The sequence below is a fragment of the Monocercomonoides exilis genome (genome assembly GCF_001643675.1).
Source record: "Monocercomonoides exilis strain PA203 chromosome Unknown scaffold8-1962414, whole genome shotgun sequence".
Lineage (NCBI taxonomy): Eukaryota > Preaxostyla > Oxymonadida > Polymastigidae > Monocercomonoides > Monocercomonoides exilis.
Window position 1 is genome coordinate 946,380 of NW_027150553.1, and position 21,880 is coordinate 968,259.

The window sequence follows — 21,880 nt, forward strand, 5'->3', positions numbered from 1 at the left end:
ATTGATGAATTTATTCTTTTGTGCAATTTTTTTTTTAAAACCTTATTCATTTATGAACGATCAGAATTAAATTAAGGACGATTCGAAAAGTTAAAGAGAAACAATGTTTTTTGAAAAAGAATTGAAAGCAAAAATGATATTCATGGACTTTTTGATAGAAATGACAATATTCAAAAGAAGAATGCGAATAAAAGAGAAAAAATGTGGTGGAAATTATCAGTCAGATGTTTGTCTCTTTATTTTCATTTGTTAATTTTGTCTGGTTATTGATTTTCTTGTTGAATTGTATATTTGTTTGTTTGCTTGGTGGGCATTCTGCAAGAAATGGGAGGTTAAAGTGGAAGGCGGACATAAAGATTGTGGTTGTTACAAGATTTTTGAGCGCTGGGCATGGGTAAGATAGGGATGTTGATGAAGAAGGAAAGCTGAATGAGAAATGGAGAAGGAGGCAAAGCGGAAGGGGATTCCTAGGAAAATGATGAAGATGCGCCGACAGATGCTGCGAGGTGTTGCTGCGGCAGGAAGAGGAGCGAAGAGGGAAAAGGAGGAATGGGTCGTGTGAGAGAGCGATGGAAAGGAAGAGCTTTGGAAGGATAGTTGCAAAGGAATGGAGGAGCTGCGAAGCACGCGGACTTAATTCCGAAGAGACAAAACATGCGATTCCACAACGATTATTTATTCATTTATCTTCATTGCTTCTTCATCAGCTTCTTCTTCCTCCTCCTCTTCTTCCTCTTCTTCCTCCTCTTCCTCTTCTTCCTCTTCTTCCTCTTCTTCCTCTTCTTCCTCTTCTTCCTCTTCTTCCTCTTCTTCTTCTTCTTCTTCTTCTCTTTCTTCTTCTTCTTCATAGTCTTCTTCTTCCACTTCTTCCTCTTCATTTCACGAGTTATTTTGTTTTAACCATTATTCTTCCTTCACTTCTCCTTCTTCTTCTTCCACTTATCGCCTTCTCTCTTCTTTGAAACAATTTCTTTTTACAAATGTGACATTTTCCACGTCATCAAACTATTTTATCATTCCAGCAACCTTCATTTCCACAGTCCTCTTCGGGTTCGCATGTAGCTCCATCTGATCCTTCATCACCATTGCAGTTTCCTTGAATTCATTTCATCTCGCTCACGCACTCTAATAGAGTGACAATTCATTCTCTGGATTATACGAAATTATCTGAACTTCGTTTCATTCACTTTTTTTGTTCAGAAAATAATATTCCTTCACTTTTATATTATCAACGTTTCATGTTACAGAAAAAGAATCACATCATATATTTTTGTGCAAATTTTAACTTTGAACAAAAGATTTTTACAATTATTAGTTACAATAACAGTCTTCAAACAACCATTTTATCATTTCATAGAATTACCGCAACAATCAAATGTTATGACTGAAACAACGTTATCAAATGTGAATAAAAAATCAAAACCAAAAAGAAAAAAGAAAACTGTTTGAAATACGCGAAACTCCATTTCCTTATATGAATAATAATCAAAAAGCCTTGTTTGAGCAAAGCAACATATGTGATAAAAATATAACCAAATCAATGGACTTTAAAATAAGAAATCAAAGCAAGCATTATTCAAAAATTAAAAAAAAAGTGAAATCTTTTAGTGAGAGAAAGTCTCAAAATAAAAAATAATAAACAATTGTTTAAAAATCATTTATTTTTTGTTATATCTGACAACTCGACTGATCTTTGTCAAACGACTGATCTTTGTCGTTCGACTGATCTCGACAAAGATCTGTCGATAACCCTATATTAAGTATATGAATTTTTAATAAAAAAAAGAAAAATTTTTGATTTGTCATTTCCATATTAAATTATGAATATTTCTAGACAAAAAATATAGAATAAGATTTTATTTTGTTTTTTTCTTAGAAAAATAATAAATAAATAAAAATAACTATTTTCTTCACAATAAAAAAATAAAACTCGACAAAATTTTCGGTCGAGTTATCGAGCTGTTTAAAAAAAGTCGGTCGGTCGAAGAGGCTTGTGCCAAAATATGAAAAAGGAAAGAAAAAAAACAATACCAACAATGAAAACGCTTGATTTCAAAAACTCGTGGAAACACAAACAAAACATTGATCAAAAAATAAAACTTAAAAAATCCAGATCTTTCTTTTGAAGAAATAGTTTTCAAAAATATTTTGCATTCAACCTTATAATAATGTATTATTTGTTTTAAAATTATTCTCATCTAATACAAGCTTCTATTTGATGCAATATGAGGGGAAAAAAATTTAGGATCCAATAAAAAACTGGATACAAATAAAAATCTGACCCCAATTCTAACAGGACTTTATTAAAATAAGAAAAAACAATGAAAAATATAGGAAAAAAAACAATCTTTAAAAACAATTAAACAAAATACTCCAATAATTCATATCAATTATTCATCAAAGCAAATCAAAAAAAGAGGTTGTAAGTAAAACCATTGATAACTTTTAAGCAAATTGTCATTTTTCTTTTGTAATAATTAAAAAAGGATAACTTACAAACTTTCAAAAAAAATTAATGGAGAAAAACAAAACAAAACAAAACAAAGCCAAACAAAATAATAAAAAAGTTTCAATTATAATGTGTGAAATCAAAGGTAGATGAAAAAACAAAAAAAAAAATGATGAAGTGAAGTTATGAAGGAATTTTCAAATATGGAGAAATGCAGAACGACAAATATTTGGCTTTCTCAATAACAACCAAAAAAGAATTCACAGTGTTTCAGTTCAAATTCAATAAATATTTTCTATTTTCATAACTTTTATCTTCTATTTGCGTTCATTATAAATTCGCAAAGCAGACATTTTTTTTTTGAGAGAGAAAGAGAAAGAGAAAGAGAAAGAAAGAAAGAAAGAAAGAAAGAAAGAAAGAAAGAAATATCTTCAAATGCGACATTTCAAATCCACTCTTCAAACCCAAACGCAACCTCAACGATTAGCCCTCTGCCTCATCCTTTCATTCTCTCTTTCTCTTTCTCTCTCCCTGTCCCTCTCCCTGTCCCTTCCCTTCTTCTCTCTCCCATCCTTCCCCTCCTTCCCCTCCTTCCCGCTCTTCCTGAATTTCTTCACAAACGCTGCATACAACCTCGAGTCCTGTATGCTCACATCATCCGACTTCATATGCGCCGACAGAGACGGCGGGATGGCCAGCGGCCTTTCCAGCCTGTCCGGCGCCTGCTTCTCCAGCACCGATGTGGGAGCCTTCCCCACCAGAAACGCCACCATGCCCCTGTCCGTCTTCTGCACATGCTCCCCAAACCAGCTCGACACTACCTCCACAAGCTCGGCTGCCACGTCTTTCCCCGCTTCCACCGCCAGGCACAACTTCACCAGCTGCTTCGCAATCGCAATGTGCTCTGCGTAGTGCTGCTTCGTGTGACACGCTGGGTGCTTGTACCGGTGCATCAGCTCCTCCTCCTCGCTCAGCGTGCCAAAAAACGCCTTCACAAACAGCTCCAGCTTCTGCCCGATCTTCTCCGGTTCTTCCTCGTCCAGCGCCCGCACAAGCTCAAGCCCGCACTGGCACACCACCTGGTGCCCGCTGTCGATAACTTGGATGTCCACTGAGTACACCTCCTTCCACATGAACGCGTCGAACGACTGGTCATTCGTCGGGTCGAAGTCGACAATCTTCGTCGTCGCCTCCGCCACACGGAACAGATGGTTGCGCGAAGGGAGGAAGCAGAATGTGTAGGAGCCAATGAGAAGCAGGAAATGGATGATAAACAGCACAATCAGCAGCACGTTGTACGTGCGGATCGTGCTCGACTGCTCCTCTGTCAGAATCTCCCCGTATTTCTTAATCCCTCCTTTCAAATCATACTGCATTTCTGTGTTCACCATCTGCAGCCTTGTGTCGTTCAGCCACAGAAGCGACACATTGTCTGCCCCTGCAAACGACTGTGCGCTCATCGCAAACGACGTAATCAGCCCATCCAGCCCTGCAAACGGCGGCGTCAGCCCAAAGATCCTCCCTTTCTCCTCGCACTCGCTGCTCACCATGTTCGGGATGCACTCAACTGTATCCATCATCAGCCCGCTCAGTGCAGAGCCAGGAACAAGCGTGCGGATCGTGTCCAGCGAGTCGATCAGATCGTCCCCTGTCGCCACCCCGCCGCTCAGCGCACACCCACCTGAGTTCACTTTCTGCTGCAAAAGAGCAAAGAACGTGATCGTCTGGTTCATCAGCTCCTGCTGCAGCGTCTGGTTGTTCGACATGTGCGACAGGTCGTGCCAGAGCGGGGAGTGGCCGTACGGGTACATGTAGTTCATGGGGATGGTGTTAGAGGACGGGTATGCAGTGTTCATCATCAGCATCGCGCAGAGGCCGATGAGGATGGAGCGGTAGGACGAGAGGAACATGGCGCTGTTGGAGCTGATGACGTTCTCGATCGACTCGGTGCACACGAAGTAGAACGCAAACGCACTCAGCAGCACCATCAGCGTGCCCATCGTCATCAGCAGCACGATCCCCTTTGTCACAACATGCGTGTTTTTCTTGATCTGCTCCCGCAGCTCCTCGTTCCTCTCCGCCTCTTTCTCTTCTCTCAGCGCTCTCTGCTCATCTTCCACTTCCAGTTTCGCCTGCTCGTTTTGCGCTGCAAGGAAAGTAGTCTGCTCGTTGTACCTGTCGCCCACTCCGCAGCTCTCGTTGTTCATCGTCAGCAGCTGGCTTCTGAGTGCTCCTGACTCTGTTCTTCTGTGATGGGAATGAGAATGTTGAGAATGAGAATGCTGAATGTGATGTTGACTGTGATGTTGATAAGGATTCTGTTGTTGATAGCAACTTCTTTCTCCCAAATAGCTGCTGTATTCGTGACTCATGCCGCCTCTTTTAGTGTTGCCTGGCTTGGAACGTGAGGTGTTGTAATCAGAAAATTCATTCACTTTCAGAAATATATTGTTTGCTCCTTTATTGCTTTTCTCTCTTCTTCCGTCTCTTCTTTTTTCTTCTTTATTTCTTCCTCTGCCATCTTTTCTGTTATTTTTGGTCAGCCTGCTATTAAATGAAGAAGATGAAAACGATGATGATGAATCTGAATCTGAAGAAGAAGAAGAAGAAGAAGAAACATAACTCGAAGCGGAAGATAATTCCGCAGTTGACGCATCTGTCAAATTGCCGGAAAAATCACCTCTTTGTTTTTGTTTTGGGTCCAAATGCTGCCCATAATAAATATTCGAATTATTAATTTTGTTATTTCTATCATTTCCACCATGTTTATGTTTATCTTCATGTTCATTTTCTTCATGTTCATCTTCATTTCTGTGATTATGCTTGTGCTCATGTTTATGCAAATGTGTTTGAAAATGTTTGTTTTCGTTTAGACTCACATAATTGTAAGGCGAAATGGTCGAATCAGCAGAAAGCGAAGAAATAGCCTGCATTGGAATGAGAGGAGCATTTATTTGAGAAGAAGAAGAAGAAGAAGAAGAATATGTTGGGTTATTATTATTATTATTTATATTATTATTATTGTTATTATTATTATCCATTGAATTTTCTCCTTTTCTTCTTCTCTTCTTTGAAGAAGAAGAGGAAGATGAAGAAGAGGAAGAGAAAGGGTTAGAAGAAGAATTTGAAGAAGAAGAAGAAGAAGGCAATGAATTTTGAGTTGTTTGTGTTGTTTGTGTGTTTTGCACTCGAAAAGACGGTGTTTGCAGCAAAACGCCAGCGGAAGGGTTTTTTTGGATGGAAGAAGAATTTAAAGGAGAAGAAGAAGAAGAAGAAGAGGATGAAGAGGAAGAAGAAGAAGAAGGATAAATGCCTTGGAAAGGGGTGAGAGGGGAGAAGAAGTTCATTTGTGGCTGAGGCTGAGCGAAAAGATAATTTTGGGATGGATTATTAACATTGGAAGAAGGAGAAGGAGAAGAGGAAGAGGAAGAAGAAGAAGAAGAAGAAGAAGAAAGAGGAGAAGAAAAAGAAGGAAAAGGAAAAGAAGAAGAAGGAGAAGGAGAGGAGGAGGAGGAAGAAAGAGGAGAAGAAAATGTTTGTGAAGGGATAAAAGGAGAATTCGCAAAGTTTGAAGAGAAAGATGAAGTGAAGATATCAGGTGCTGTGTATGGGGTGTTGAAAGGAGAAGGAGAAGAAGAGGAAGAATTTGAAGAAGAAGAAGAAAACGTTTGATTTCCTTCTTTTTCATTCGAAACATCCATTTTGACTTGCATTTTGGCTGAATTTGCTTGTCTTTTTGAGCGTTTTTCTTTCGAATTTTTTGAAGAAGAAGAAGAATTAAATGAAGAAGCATTTGAAGAAGAAGAAGAAGAAGAGAAAGGAAAAGATGAAGCAGGAGAAGTGGAAGGTCTTTGAGAAGAAGAAGAAGAAAATGGATAAATTCCGCTGCTGCCGCTAAAAAATAGATTATTTTGTTGTGGGAGTACCTGATTAGAAGAAGTTATTGTGGTTGAAAGAGGAGAAGAGGCGAACTGAGGAATATTTGAAGGAGAAGGAGAAGAAGGAGAAGAGGAAGAAGAAGAGGAAGAAGAAGAATTATTCGCAAACTTTTGATTTGTAAAATTTAATGAATTTTCTTTCTCTTTCTCTTTTTCTCTTCCTTCCTTCCCTTTCTCCTTCAAACAACTTTGCGTATTTCTTCTCTTTCTTCCTCCGTTTTTTTCTTCCTTTTTTTGTGTCAAACAAAATTTTTCCTCTTCTTTTCTGTCATTTAACGCACTTTCTTGACTGGTTATCAAATATTTCTGTTGAACCTGTTTATTTTGATCGTTTTGTGAATGCACGTAAACTCCTCCTCCTCCTCCTCCTCCTCCTCCTCCTCCTCCTCCTCCTCCTCCTCCTCCTCCTCCTCCTCCTCCTCCTCCTCCTCCTCCTCCTCCTCCTCCTCCTCCTCCTCCTCCTCCTCCTCCTCCTCCTCCTCCTCCCTCCTCCTCCTCCTCCTCCTCCTCCTCCTCCTCCTCCTCCTCCTCCTCCTCCTCCTCCTCCTCCTCCTCCTCCTCCTCCTCCTCCTCCTCCTCCTCCCACACTTTCTCCTCTACATTCTCCTCTTCCTTCTCCTCTCCCCTTTCTTCCCTTCAACTCATCCGTTGTATCACTCAGCCCTTTCCCTTCCTCCTCCTTCATCTCCTTCATCTCCTTCATCTCCTTCATCTCCTTCATCTCCTTCATCTCCTTCATCTCCTTCATCTCCTTCATTTCTTGTATAACTCCTCCTCTTTCTCCTCTTTCTCCTCCATTTCCTCTTTCTCCTCCATTTCCAACTCCTCCTCCAAACAAAGGCACATCATCTTCCTCCCCACACTCCTTCTCACTTTCTTCCAGCCTCCTCTTCAGCTTCGCCACCTGCTTCTTCGGCGCTGTGAAGAACAAAAACAGCGTTTCTCTTCTTTCTCTCGTCAACTTCCTCACAGTCACATACAGCTGAACTAGCAGCCACACTGTCGTGAATGCAATGGCAAGCGACCCCAGCACCACGTCCAGCACAACCGTTGTCGTTCCTTCTCTTTGTGAGTGCACCACGCAGTTGTACACCATCTCCTTGAAATGCTCTGTCATTGCTACAGGCACGTTCGCGCGGAAAAGGAAGATGGAGTCCAAAATAGGCTTGGAGACCGTCAGCTCTTTCATCTTCGTGTAGTCAAGAGAAGCCAGCTCAAATATCTTCACCATGTCGATGATGTTGCTTTTGGTCCATGTCATATCCACAATTTTGGGCCCGATGCAGATCGGGATGGTCAAATCCAGCGTTTCTCTTTCCAAAAACAAGAACTCCAGGTTCTCCTTCGTGTTTCTGTACACGTTGCCCAGCTGCTCTCCCATCACGTTGCTGTGCAGAAGAGAAGACGAGGCAATAATCTCAAAAGGTTGGATGAACACCAAGTTCGTCAAGTTTTTTGGGACGGTGAGCGACAAGCGGAAATACATCGAATACAAAAACGCATCGAACGTGGCGACCTGCAGATAGGAGATGTTGCGGATGAGGTTGCAGTACCTGACAGTCGTGTTGAACGTCTGCAGCGTCATCAAAAACGCCACGACACCCGCACAGAACACAATCAGGAACGAGATGATGAGCGACGGGCGCAGCATGGGCAGCAGGTCCTCCTTCTCTTCTGTCAGCCGCAGCACGTTCTGCATATCTTTTGTCCTCGACGCCACAATCGCCTCTCTCTTCTTCCGCTTCGCATTGCTGTTCTTTCTCGACCGCGTCGCCAGCACTTTTGTCCGCGACGCAAACGACACCTGCTCATCCGACACCTTCTCGCTCCACACTGAAAGCCCCACCCGACTCACTGCATTCGACCTTTCCTCGGTGATTGTGTGTGTCTGCGACACTTCCTCCTCCAAGTCCCCCGCCAGTGCAAACATCGCCCTTGCTCCTTCGTCGTCCCTCTCCACATCCCGTATGTGCGCTCCATACGCCCGGATCACCTGGCAACTCTGTGGATAGCTCTGCAGAAGCAGCACATACCTCTCTGTTGCAAGTCGGTTCTCCCTCAGCACTGCCTCCAGCGTCTTCACCGCTTTCCCCACATCCACATTCTCCTTCAGCATCAGCGTCCACAGCTGCAACAGATACACTTTTGCGGCTTCGGTGTGCTTTTGAGCAGCTGACAGCTCCATCTTCATCAAAAGCGCTGCTGATGCCCGCAGCGACATCGACTGCGTCAGAAAGCTGCTTCTGCTCCCGTTGTCGTCGCTGATGATGTCCAGCTCTGCCGAATTCATCGCACTCACCCCACAAAACACGCCGCTGCTGTTCACACTTCCGATTGGCCCTGCTCCTATTGTTCCACCTATTGGTCCTCCTCCACCAGCACTTCCACCTCCAAATCCCGCCATGCTGCTGTTCGCACTCAACGGCACAGAAGTCATCTGCGATGCTGGCAAAAGCGCATACGGCAGCGCATTCTGTGTGTTAGAGAAGGAAATGGAAGCAGCACGCGACATGCTCATGGGAAAGACAGAGGAAGAAAAGGACATTTGTGTCTGATTTGGCTGAGAAGGGAGCAGAAGCTGTGTTTGCGTGCTGCTTTGAGAAGAGGCAGGAAGAGGGAGAGAAAGAGGGAGCGGGAGCGGGAGAGGAGGAGAAGCCGAAGGAGTAACAAAACAAGAAGTAGCTGGCGACTTGAAACCACTTCCTCCTCCTCCTCCTCCTCCTCCATAGCCCCCAATTCCATTCATTCCATTCAACCCTCCATTCAACCCTCCATTCAACCCTCCAAACGCACTGAAAGCGCTGCTGTTATAAGCAGCTGCTGATTCTTCCTCGCTGTCTGCATCTGAAGTCAATCTATAAACCACCCACCGCTCGATCACATTCGGAAAGCACTGCTTCATGTTCCTCAGTGAGTCCATCATCCTTGCTGTGTTCTTCACAAAATATCGATAAAACAGCGCATTCGCCATCCACACTGTCGACACGTCGCGATGCTTTTGCGTCGCTTGGTGCAGCAGAGAGCAAGCCAGTTGCAGGCATTTCGGGTCCTTTCTGAGCTTTTTTGTTGTGATGAAGCGGCAGGCGTTGATGTACTCGGAAGGCGTGCGGTATTTAGGGGTCATTTTCGGTTTGTGTGGAGGAGATGGTTGAGGATTTGAATGAGAACTTGAATGAGGATTTGAAACAGAATTTGAGAGGTTATTTGGACCAGGTTGCTGGTTTGTGTGTTGAAGTGGGTGTGGGTGTTGATGTGGGTGTTGGAGTGTGTGTGAATGGAGAGAAGAAGCTGGAGTGAAGGAGGCAGAGGAGGTGGAGTGGGAGAAAGGTGAAGGGGAAGGAGAAGAGGAAGAAGAAGAAGAAGAAGATGATGATGATGATGAGGAAGAAGAAGAAGAAGAAGAAGAAGAAGAAGAAGAAGAAGAAGTGGAAGGAGAGGCAGGGGAAGAAGGAGAAGATGATGATGATGAAAGAGTTGGAGATGAAGAAGAAGAAGAAGAAGATTGAGGCAGAAGCGTTGCTTGTGGAGAAGCCAGCAAAGAAGGTGAGTCAGAATTCGAGTGATTGGCAGACTTGCAATCAGAAGAGAAAGAAGAAGTGCGTTGAGGCAATGAAGAAATATGAGAAGAAGAAGAAGCAGACGACAAGAGGTTGTGAGAAGAACGAGGAGAATGAGGAGAATGAGGAGAATGAGGAGAATGAGAAGAAATATCAGAAGAAGAAGAAAGAGAACGGGGAAAACAAGAGAAGTTTGAAGAAGAAGAAGAGGAAGAGGAAGAAGAAGAAGAGGAGGAGGAAGAAGAAGGTGATTGGGGGCGGGCTAGAGGACGAGATTGAGGAGAAGAAGAGGAGGAAGAAGAGGAAGAGGAAGAAGAAGATGATGATGGAGCAGGAGGTTGTAGAGAGGGAGAAGGAGAAGGAGAAGGAGAAGGAATGGAAGAAGAAGAAGAAGCAGTCATTGAAGAAAATGTCACGTTGGATAATGGATGAGATGAACGGGGTGAAAGTTGGGTTGAAAAGGAAGGAGAAGAAGAAGGAGAAGAGGAAGAGGAAGAAGAAGAAGAAGGTTTTATTTGTTGTTGGTGAAGTGACACAGAAAGTGAAGTGTTGTGAGGTGAAGAAGAAGGAGGCAATGGAGAAGAGTTTGAAGAGTTTGAAGAGGAAGAGGAGGATGAGGAGGAAGAGGAGGAAGAGGAAGAAGAGGAAGAAGAGGAAGAAGAAGAAGAAGAAGAAGAAGATGCCAACAGAGCCGGATGAGGTGATGCAGCTATTTGTGGATGCAACAGCGCACTTTCTCTCTCATGCCCTTGCTTCGCTTCACAAGTCGATGGGATATCCACCATTCTTTCTCCTCCTCTTCCTCTTTCTCCCTCTCCTCCTCCTTCCCTTCCTCCTCCTAACCTTTCTTCTCTTCCTTCTCTTCCTCCTCCTCCTCCTCCTCCATCGCCAAAATGCACTCCGCTCCTCCTGCTCCTCTTCTCCCTCACGATCGGTACCTCGTCGTCCTCCCTCATCGCCCACTGGTGCCTGCTCCACCACCTCCCAAATGCAGCCCCAGCCACCCCGCCTGCCACATCCAGCACGAGAAACAGCACAAACAGACCCACACGCACGCCCAGTGACGGCGAGGGAATATTTTCTTCTGGTTTTCCCTTGAAAAGGCGGGTGGAGCAGAGGATGACGATGACGTAGAAGAAAAGGGTGAAGGCGACGAGGCCGGAGATGATGCCGTTCCCTTCGGCGATGACGTAGGGCTGGCAGTACTGCACGAAGAGGTAGCCGAGGAAGAGGAGGGCGACGGCGATGCTGGCGACAGTGGTGGGGAGCGTGTCGAAGATGATGCTCAGCACAACCAGGATGGAATAGAGCGTGGTGCAGATCACACTCCCCAGCCCTGTCATCATCGAGAACACATTGTCTGGGTAGTGGTGCAGGTTGGCGTTGAAGTTGAACAGCCGCACTGTCATCGCTATCAAATAGTGCAGCACACAAAATATCAGCCCGCATATATACAAGCACAGATGGCCCCTGCTTTCGCACCCCACGTTGTAAAACTCGTTCACGGTCGTGTTCCTGCGATAGCAGCTTATATGGCTCGCAAAGACATTAAAAATTGGCAGATAGAAAATGGTCGTGGACAACTGAATAAAAATGGAGCATATTTTGATCAAAATATCTGGAAGTTTTTTTGTTTTTTGGCTCCCAATAGTCACTATAACTGTAAAAATCCACCCAACAAGCATCGTTATAAGACAAATGTAGAACATAACCAATGAAAAAGTTGGAGAGGACCAACAAATGCTGAAATCCAAATATCTTTATTTTTGAAAAATGAACTCGAAAATGAAAATATCTGAATGAAGGAAAAATAATGTCACACCTAAAAAAATCAATTATGTACTTTCGAGCTGGTCCATCAAAAGGCCAATCCATCATGCGAATGCCAATGCCGGCTAATTGAAAAAATGCAATAAACCGTTGCAAAAGTTGAAGAATAAATGAGAAATTTGCGTGCTTTTTTAAAATTTAAATGTTACAATTTTGAAAATATGAACATAGAGCATTAGTGATGTGGCAAACTTTGTGAATAGGATATATGATGGAAAAAACCCTTTGTAATTAAATGAAATACAAATCAAAGAATGCATTAAAAATATTCAATACCATTCATCCCAGCCAGATTCATGCCCGATATAAAAAGCATTTTGGTGCTGCTTGGTCGAAAAAAATGTTGCAGTATTTGACTGCTGCCCTTCTTCTTTGAAGGACATGAAACAAATAAATTGAAAAATAAATAATGGTTTCAATCAGAAAAAAGTTTAATGGTTGTCAATTCTTGAAAATATTTGTTTAAAGTTAAAAAAAGTTGTTTATAAAAGATGGAATGAAATATTTGGTGTGAAAATGTTAATGAACTTTGTCGAAAGTGAATATTCAATTTTTTGATCAATAAACAAAGTGAATTTTGCTGTTTGAAGTTTCGTTATTTGCTTTGGAGATAGTTCGATCAGGTTTATCGTAACAATTTTATGATTCAAGGGACAAATATCTGATTCCCTGAAAATGCAATAATGGAATTCTTTATCTAGATTTTTGAAGATGATTTTCTTAATCTCTTGAATTAGGGTCAGAAATTTATCGGTACTCAAAAAATTAATCGGGACCTAAATTTTCTGGCTCTCAAGAGCGCATTTAGAAAAAAATAAATAATAGGAAACCTTTTTCAAACTTTTATATACTATTCCAGAAAATATTTTTTATTTTTTTTATTTTAGTGAAAAGATCTGGTGTTTTTTGTTTTATTTTTCAGATCAAAGACTTGCTCGTATTTTCACGAGCTTTTTGTTTTGAGATTTTTAAGTATTGTTTTTGTTATTGAACATAACTTCTTTACAATTTTGGTTATTTTTCATTGTTTAACACTTCGTTTTTTATTATTTTTTTCATTTCACTAAATTACGATAAAATGAAGAATGCGTTTGAAAAAATAAGTTATTTTGTTTATTCAAAATGGTAAGGATGTAAATTGTCGACAAATGAAGATATGCAAAAAGAAGAAAATCTTTATATTTTTGTGATCGTGATTATTTTTCAAAAAAACATGTTTTTGTGTATTTTTGTGTTTTTAACTTCAAATCATATTTTTTCATCTCAAAATTTTGGCGATAAACATAACAATCAGTTTTTTAACTATTCTTCAATGAACAAAAACATGGTAACTCATATTCCACTTTTTTTTATAATTTTATCGAAATTTAGTGAAATGAAAAAAATAATAAAAAACGAAGTGTTAAACAATGAAAAATAACCAAAATTGTAAAGAAGTTATGTTCAATAACAAAAACAATACTTAAAAATCTCAAAACAAAAAGCTCGTGAAAATACGAGCAAGTCTTTGATCTGAAAAATAAAACAAAAAACACCAGATCTTTTCACTAAAATAAAAATATGAAAAAATATTTTCAGGAATAGCTTATAATAATATATTAATAATTTTCTATTATTTATTTTTTTCTAAATGCGCTCTTGAGAGCCAGAAAATTTAGGTCCCGATAAAAAAAAGGGGATATGATAAATTACTGACCCTATTTAATTGAACTCAACTCCACTTAATGATGAACGATGTTAAAATCAGAGTTGAAAATAACTTTCTTGATGTTTGCGTTTGCATATTTGTTCAGTAGCTATACGAGATGCTAGGAATGGAAAAGGGGATTAAAAAAATATCGGACTTGTTTTTTTTGGAAATCAAAATAAACTTTATTTATTAATAGTGAAGAAGTTATATTTATTTGAAAGTCATTTTGATAGCATGCGAATTCCGTCAGCTTCATATTTTACTCAACTGCATCAACAATAACAGATACAAACAAGTCAAATAACAGAATTGAAAACATTCCTTTCTATGTGGAGTCTATTAAAACAAACTTAACTAAGTTTGCACGTGCATATTTATATAGAAGAAAAGAAGAATGATTGACCACGAAAGTTTTGAATTGCTTCCTATCAACAAAAATGAGGAAAAAGCAAAAAAAAGATAAAAAGAAGTGCATTCTGCTAGATTGGGATGAGGCAAGAAGGCAGAGATAGAATTATTATTAACTAATAAATATTTCTTTTAACATATATATCATCAATATTGAGTATTATTTACTGAAAATGCTACTTCTTTTTATGTAATTCTTCAATTTTCAAAAAATATGTTAAATGAGCTTTGTGGAATGTTAAAATTGTTGATATTGTGGAAAATATGGACTTTCAAGCTTTTTTGAACAAGAAATTGGAAAATTGCTTCTCTCATAACTTTATATCACTTTCTCAGATTTCTTAATAAATTTGATTTTCATATACGTAAACAAACTTTATTGAAATCACAACAAAATGTTTTGTGATCTCACAGGTATTTAAAAAACATGAACCCACTTTTATTGTTTTTATTGATCAAAAAAAGACAATAAAATGTACATTATTTTTCAATTGAAAAGCTTGAAGTAACATGTTTTCCCCTCCGTAGAAGTATTTTTTTATGCTTTCTTGATTTGTTGTGCAAAACTTTTTTCATAAATATGCAAGTTTTTCTTTATAGTTGGTTATATTTTTTTTCCTTTGAAAATTCGTTAAATCCATTTTTTTCACTGTAAAGAAAAAAAATTGTATTAAAATTTCGATATGAGAAACAAATAAACGATAAAATCAAAAACCAAATTGTTTCATCCTTTCCACATTTCTTTCAAAACACAATTATCAAATGTGTTCCGTTGATTCCTTCCTTCCAAGTGGTTAACTCACGCAAATGGCCTCAACACGTGATTTAATAGCCAACGTTGTTTATCTTGTTTCTAACAAAGCCATATCATGTTTTTTAATTTTTTGAATCTGCTTTATTTGTCTATTTCAAGCCCCAGAGTTTTTCTTTTTTTGTTTTTGCAAAGAATCTTCAACGTCTTTTGATCAATAACACATTACAACTTGTTATTTTCAACAGCCATTTCTTTCTTAAACTTGAGAATTACAACAGAAAAAATAGTGTGATAAATACTTGACAAAAGCTAAAACATGTTTGAAAATCAAAATGATAGATAAACATTTTCCTGATTTGAAAAAAGTTTTTTTTGAATGAGTTAGTAATTAACTTTTATTGCACTTTGAAATTGAGCCACCTTTCATCTATCGCAACCTTTCTGATTGAAAATCTTCATGAATATGGAAAGTCACTCAACTGAACAGAATTCAAATCAACAAAAAAAACTTTCATAAATTAAATAGGAGATTAATCAAAAGATATGAATGATACATAGCTATCTCATTTTGCTGAAAGTTTTTGAACTATAATTCTTAAATCAGAAGTATTTTAGATGTTGTGAAATGAAAATGATATGCAGAAAATTTCAAATTTTATTCTCATAGGTTTTTCATAAACATTGATGCGAGTCTCAGCTTTTTGAAGTTTTATCGTTTATCCTAGGCCTATGCGACGAGTGGCAAATTTTGCCAGTAACTGACACAGGTGACCGACAGGACAATTATTTCTTGATCAAAACCTTTTTTTTGAAATCTCATTTTTAGATTTTTTTTTACAAAATATTATCATTATTGGTGTTCATTAATAAAAGCATAATTTTCATTTAAGAAATAACACTTTTTTGGATGATAATTGAATTTTAATAATATTATTTTAAAAATGTTGTGAATTGAGAGAATAATGGTTTCCTGACAAGATCAGCGAAACTTGGAATTTCAAAATCCACTGGAAGTCACTTTCTGGAAAAGTCTGTCACAAGGTTTAAAAAATTATGGATCCAAATAGCATAACGAATCTCCCTCAGGAGCTAAAACTGTCTCTTTCAAATCCTGCAATCGTGCGTTGCTTATCACTTTTTTTGGACCTTTTTTTCATTTTTTGCTTTTTTGACTGGATTAAGCAATTGTCATTCAACAAAAAGTTGGATGATTTGTCGAGAAAAAACTGTGAATTTGTTTCATTGGAATTGATCAAGGCAACATACAAGTGAAACAGTACGTTATCTTCGGAGAAAAGAATGAATATTTCAACATTTTAATTTTTTAAGTTTATAGGCATCCAAGAGATTTAACAAAAATGATGACGAAATAATCATTAGAAATTCACAAAAAAACGTGTTTTAAATATCTTTCATCCCGGTTTTGCCGGACAGGAATCAAAAAAAGGATAGACATGGGTGAAAATTTTTGAAAAATCACTTTTTTTTTAGCCTGATCTGTCCCACAATAAACCAGAACAATAAAATCGTTAACCGTTATTTTTTCATTAATAATTAATTAACTCTTTTTTACTCTATGAAAGAGTTTGACGTTTTATTATTTGCAATATTCTTTGTTAACATTAGGTGAAGAACACAATACTTGAAGTTTTTTATTGCATTTTCTTCTTATTTGACTGAATCACGAAAATTATGAGTTTTTCCATTTATCTTTTTCAAGGCGATGATTTTTGCTTATCTTTTATTTGGATAACTTCAATAATCATTAATATAACATCATTGAGGAAATAAATAGATTTTTTGTTAGCTTCATATCCGTTTGTTAAGAAACAGTAATTTTTTTTATTTTTCAACTTTGACTCTTTCAATGAAACAAAAAGTGCACAAAAACAATTTGCCAAAATCTTATTTGTATTTTTTCTTTAAAGCAATTTGATTATTGTATGTTCAAGCAAAAAAAATGACACAATAAATGATTTATATATAAAGTTCTTATTTGTCTTGGAAAACGAGACAACGAAGGAATAAGAATGAATTTTAACTGTATTTTTTTACCGTTGTCAGATATAAAACTGCAATTTGCTTTGTTTGTTCTTCATTTCATTGTTTTCTTTAATTGGAGCAGCACGTGTATTATTATTTCACTCTTCTATTTGCGATATCCTAAGAAAAGAAGAAGAAGGGGAAGTATTCATCATGAAATGTTCTTGTTATTGATCCGTCTAATTTATTGGCTGTGGCAGTAACAAAACTGTCGGCAGCAGCAATGAACGATATCGAAAGGCGACTGCAAATTGTGTAACCTGAGGCGGCTGGGGTGTATATGCGGATCATGCTGCTGTCGCCGCGGGAGTTGCAGACGCTGCGGGGATATATTGTTGCGCGACGGGAGGTGCTGTGTGGGTGTGTTGTGTGTGTACACGATGTGGCGCTTTCGACAATGCTTTCGGTTCCTCCAGCGGAACAGCTTCCGTCTCATGCAGCGTCGATGGCCACGAAGTAGCGGAGCAAGCGGATCTTTGCAGCAGCAGATGTGAATGCGTTTCCGTCGATCAATGATTTATTTGTCGATTCGCAGCTTCAGTCTGCGATTATGTTGATGGAGTTTTTTTCACTGCAGCCGAGGCGTTTTATAATAAAGATTGATGATGAGGAGATTGCGCGTGGGATAGGAGTATGCTATTCGAGGAAGAGGCCGAGAAGAAGGCGATGGAGAACGCGAGGTTGAGGATGGAGGATGCGGTTCTGTCTCCAGCAGCAATCACACTGGCAAAATACAAGGAAGAAATAGGAAGAGAATGGAAAGGAAAAGAAAAAGAAGCGGGAAAAGGATGAAAAGCAGAAGAAGAAGAAGGAGAGCAGTGGGTGAATAAAGTGAAGCGGACTGGCGGACTGATAGAGCAGCTGGAGGAGATAGACAAGATCATCCGGACGAATCAGAGGAAGATTCTGGAGCTGAGAGAAAAGCACAGCGCAGAGGTGAAGCTAAGGAGCAGCTGATTGATGTGGGGATTGAGAAGGAGAAGAAGATAAAGTTTGAGGGATTACAGTCAAATAAGATGAAATCTCAATCATCCGTATTTCTGGTGTTTTTGCTGAATTTCTTCAAGGCACAAGCAGCGATGCGAAAAAGGTGAAGAAGATTTCGTTTGATCCCATAAGTTTAGGGGATGTTTCAACTTCTTCTTCTCCTTTATCAGAGGCAGCTTGAGGAGGATTCGCACAAGATGAAATGGAGTCTCTTCTGTTTGTTTCATCTGCAGATATTGCCAAAGCTGTGGCTTCAGATCTTTCTGGCAGCGTTCAGGTTGTTTGGGTGCTGCTTCCTATCATTTGTATCAGTTCTTGAGTAGCGCCAGCGCAACGACTTCTTCGCGCTGTGCCTGCAGATACCAAATATGTGCTGCGCTGATGAACGGTGAGCGCTTCTAACAGCATCTGAGAAAAGAGCTGTTGTGAAAAAGGTTAGTCATCGCTTCATGCTGTTGAACCGGAGCTGGACGACAGTGAGCCGGTTTTTTCGTGTGTGTAGGCGGGTGCAAGGGTTGAGATCTGGTTGAAACTGCCGGTGAAGGCTGTGTCATAGGTTGTGGCAAAGAATTTAGAGTGGTTAGAGTTGCTCCAAATTGTGCGGATGCTGGTGGAGCTTGAAGCGCTGAAAGAGAAAGAAAAGGCAGAGGAAAAAGGAGGAATAGTTTGCGATTCTTCCATATTTTTTCTTTCAGCAAAAAAGTAATTTTTCATCTGAAAGAGAAAAATCAAATGGAAACCAATGCGATTAGGGAAGATGGTTGTGAGAAGAAAACGTGGAGCGAATATGAATGAGAATATGGAATTGACGTTTGAAGTCAGATGGGGAATTTATGCATTTTGGAGCAGGTATTGAGGCAGAGGAGAAATTTAATTATGCAGTATTTGAGGAGGTTATGCAACTGGAAAAAGACGATTGAAATGTTTTCAGTTTCGCATTGTGTGTCTGTGGACAAGCGGAATTCTCTTCGGATGTGTGCAGCGGAATTTTGTGTTTCTTCGCTTGCGTCTTGACAAGCATTCCAATTAGAACAGTATCTTTTGTTTGCTGGAATTGAGGTTTCCATTGCGACTATTTTCTTCAACGCTGCGCTGTGAGTGCCACTTCGCATTATGGAACTCCATCTTCTGACTTTGTGCATTTGGATCTTCAAGGCTCCTGTCTTCTTTGAGAGGAACACACCAATCAGCCTTGAAACGCCAACCAATTGCTGCAATGATTGAACATCTTCTCATTCATTTTCTGATTTGACTAATGATTCTGTTTATTTTTTTTTCTTTCTATTCCAATAATTATCTATTGATTCATAGTTATTCTTTCTTTTTATTCAGAGGCACAGTCGGAAATTGTGGATGAAATTTCATATGTCAAAGAAAACAAAATCAACGAAGCAGTGGAGTATGCTTTGACCCGGTTCAAGCTTTCCATCTTAAATATTCCATTCTGAACATTAATAAGCTCAGTTGTGAACGCTGTTTCAGATGATTGTCCACTTCCAGTTGATATGATCAGTCTGTTGACGCTCATTTCTCCTGCTCCTGTAATCTCAAACAGCCTTGACCCACAGTTATTCGGACGAGCCGAGTCATGCACAAGAACAAAGTCCCTGGCATTCAATGTGCCTGTCGAGACTGAAAATAGAGACAACACAGATGCTTCAAATTCTGTTCGGATTGTTATGCTCAAATCGCTTTGACAGTAAATTGCATAAGTGTTAATTCCACAGTCCACATTTTTGGTTTCGATTATTGTTCCACTGAATATCTCGATATCAGTTACAAAGCCTGGAATTAGCTGAGTAAGACAACGGCTGATCGTGCTGCATGCATGAGATTCATCCAGCCCACATGCAAATGTGTCAATGTCTTTTTGTTGTTATTCAGTTGAAGAAGCAAATCTCATGTTTCCAAAATCATTGCGAAGCCAATCACTCAGATAGGTATATGAATTAGAATTTATGCAAACTCTGTATGATGTTTGTCCGGTTGAATTGCATCTTGGATCAATACTATTAGATGTTGAACTTTGGAGAACAATGTCATGACAACCAAGAACGCATGTATTATTATGGAAAAGACAGTAATAAAACAAAATACCATTATTATTTGCACCCAGCAACAAGCAAACTGCACCTGCATAAAACGAAGAGCAATGATAAAATAAACAATTTGAGAATATAATTTGAATTGTTCCATCCAAATGAATAAATGCGCCTCCGCAAGAAGTTGAAAATTTTGACGCTCGACAAATTTTGAAGAATGAGTTAAAAGCGCTTTTTTTTTTGTTTTTGAGCAGTTTCTTGATAGAAACCAACTCATTCTCCGTCATTCGCAGAAGAATGGTTATTAAAGAAGCAATCACCTACAAGAAGTTGGGCATATATGTTATCTGTTTTTCCATCTCCGCCTCCGAAGTCTGTGGCAGCTTTAGCAGTGCATTAGACGTATACATAATTGATATCAACGCATTCAGCAGTTTTCAAGGCGCAAATTCCTTCACATCTTGCGGATGAAGCATTGCATCTCACGAAAGAACAATTCTCAACAGCCAAAATTGCATTTTCATTATCATGATCATAAAGTGCTCCTCCTTGTGGTGCAGTGCATTCAACCCATTCGCACAATGAAAACGATTGGCCTTCTGTTGTGTCCATTGGATCTTTTTTCTTAAAAGCATTTGCTTCTCTTTTCCCGTAGCTTATTGATGTGTTTTTGCTGATTAATTCCTCTGAAGAATAGGATCCAATTGAAACGCCTCCTTCATATACTTTAGCAGAAGAATAAATGAGGCCGTTCTCCATTGAACTCAACAAACATGAATGTTCCACGTTCCAATCACTGTAATTGTCTAATTTCACTGATATGTTCCTGAAGGCTCAATCATGAATTTGCTCTCTTTTGCTCTTTCCTGACAACAGGAAATAGTCTGATGATGAAGCTGTCAGATATGCAATGATGAATTCTTTCTAAACGTTAAAATTTGAATTGTTTGTTGAAAATATAAGATCAAAAGAGCAAACATTCTTTTGGAGGATAAAACATGTGTTTGTGGGTAGATAAACATGCTTTGAAAATGAATTGGAGATGAGGTTTAGTTGTGGAAAATACAAGAATTCTTCAAAAGCATTGATTTGTATGTAGTTATCATCAAAAGAAAAGACAAATATTTATACAACATATAAAACAATTCATCTGAAACATACAAAATACAAATATTAAGAAATTGTAATCAATTGAAACACACTTAAATTGCCATTTTTGGAAAAGCACTCTGTTTTTTGAAAAATCTGTTAAATAGTTGTCTTTCAAAATTCATATCATCTTGCATTCGTTTATTTCAATAAAATCATAATTAATTTTGATCAAAATATGCAATAAAAATTCAATTTTAATTTATGTCTTCAAACATTATCATGATATGTTCGAATAAAATTTCACTCATTGAAAAAACGATTAAAAACATTTTTATTGAAGAAAAAATTGAAAATTAATATTATTATGGTATCTATTTTTTGATCTGTGGTGATTTTTCAAAAATTTTCTCCCACATCGTTATTTCTTGTGCCCATATTTAAAAAAAGGAATTGCGTGCGGTTTTTCAGGAAGAAGAGGCAATTACTCAATTGAGAATCATGAGTGTTAATTATTGTCGAATCAAAGTGTGGAATTTTAGATGAAACCAAAATCAAATGAAGTCGAAAAATCCAATCAAAAAAAAGGAGAATATGAAAAGTCAATTTAATCATTTCAAGCCAATTCAACCTTTGTTCATTCGATTTATTAGTCAGTGTAATGCTTCATTTCTTTCGGCTTTATCTTAAGAGCACAATGATTTCACATCAACTCATGTTGCAGTTTCTCAACAAAACCCGACAATTCCATCAAAATTGATATTTCCAAGAATAACAACAAGAAGGATTGCAACTTTGTTACTTCATGAAAAGGAAAAGAATGAAATCTTGGTCTCAAAATATGTTTCAAACAAAGCAGTTGCTGTTGTGATGGATGGTGGAGTTGTGGCTGGACAAAAATTTACTGTTGTAAATATTGTCCCTTTGTTAATGAATGCAAAACAATTATTCTGGAAATTGCATCCATCATGTTACACAAAAAGCGATTTTTAAAAAACTATCATTGACTGTGATGAGTGAAATCAGGAAGCTGAATTTTGAAGTTCGTTGCTTTTGCAGTGATGGCCTCAAGCCTCAGAAATTAGCACTCGAA

The 21,880-nt window shown here is 38.6% G+C and overlaps 4 protein-coding genes across 4 annotated transcripts; 1 reads left to right on the plus strand and 3 right to left on the minus strand.

Annotated features, from left to right (window-relative positions):
* Positions 1-436: 436 nt before the first annotated feature.
* On the plus strand, positions 437-1,124 carry MONOS_13247 (uncharacterized protein; the record flags this gene model as incomplete). The annotated part of the gene is made up of 2 exons (XM_067865934.1): positions 437-506; positions 708-1,124. The coding sequence occupies 2 exons, from the start codon at positions 437-439 to the stop codon at positions 848-850; spliced, it is 213 nt and encodes a 70-aa protein (XP_067732991.1). The 3' UTR covers positions 851-1,124.
* Positions 1,125-2,925: 1,801 nt separating this feature from the next.
* MONOS_13248 (uncharacterized protein) lies at positions 2,926-12,157 on the minus strand (the record flags this gene model as incomplete). The annotated part of the gene is made up of 5 exons (XM_067865935.1): positions 2,926-6,737; positions 6,976-11,702; positions 11,767-11,900; positions 11,967-11,997; positions 12,051-12,157. The coding sequence occupies 5 exons, from the start codon at positions 12,155-12,157 to the stop codon at positions 2,926-2,928; spliced, it is 8,811 nt and encodes a 2,936-aa protein (XP_067732992.1).
* Positions 12,158-18,980: 6,823 nt separating this feature from the next.
* On the minus strand, positions 18,981-19,653 carry MONOS_17136 (uncharacterized protein; the record flags this gene model as incomplete). The annotated part of the gene is made up of 2 exons (XM_067870027.1): positions 18,981-19,522; positions 19,623-19,653. The coding sequence occupies 2 exons, from the start codon at positions 19,651-19,653 to the stop codon at positions 18,981-18,983; spliced, it is 573 nt and encodes a 190-aa protein (XP_067732993.1).
* A 441-nt stretch (positions 19,654-20,094) lies between these two features.
* MONOS_13249 (uncharacterized protein) lies at positions 20,095-20,457 on the minus strand (the record flags this gene model as incomplete). Its single annotated transcript, XM_067865936.1, has 1 exon — positions 20,095-20,457. One exon carries the CDS (start codon positions 20,455-20,457, stop codon positions 20,095-20,097), a length of 363 nt encoding a protein of 120 aa, XP_067732994.1.
* Between the last annotated feature and the right edge of the window lie 1,423 nt (positions 20,458-21,880).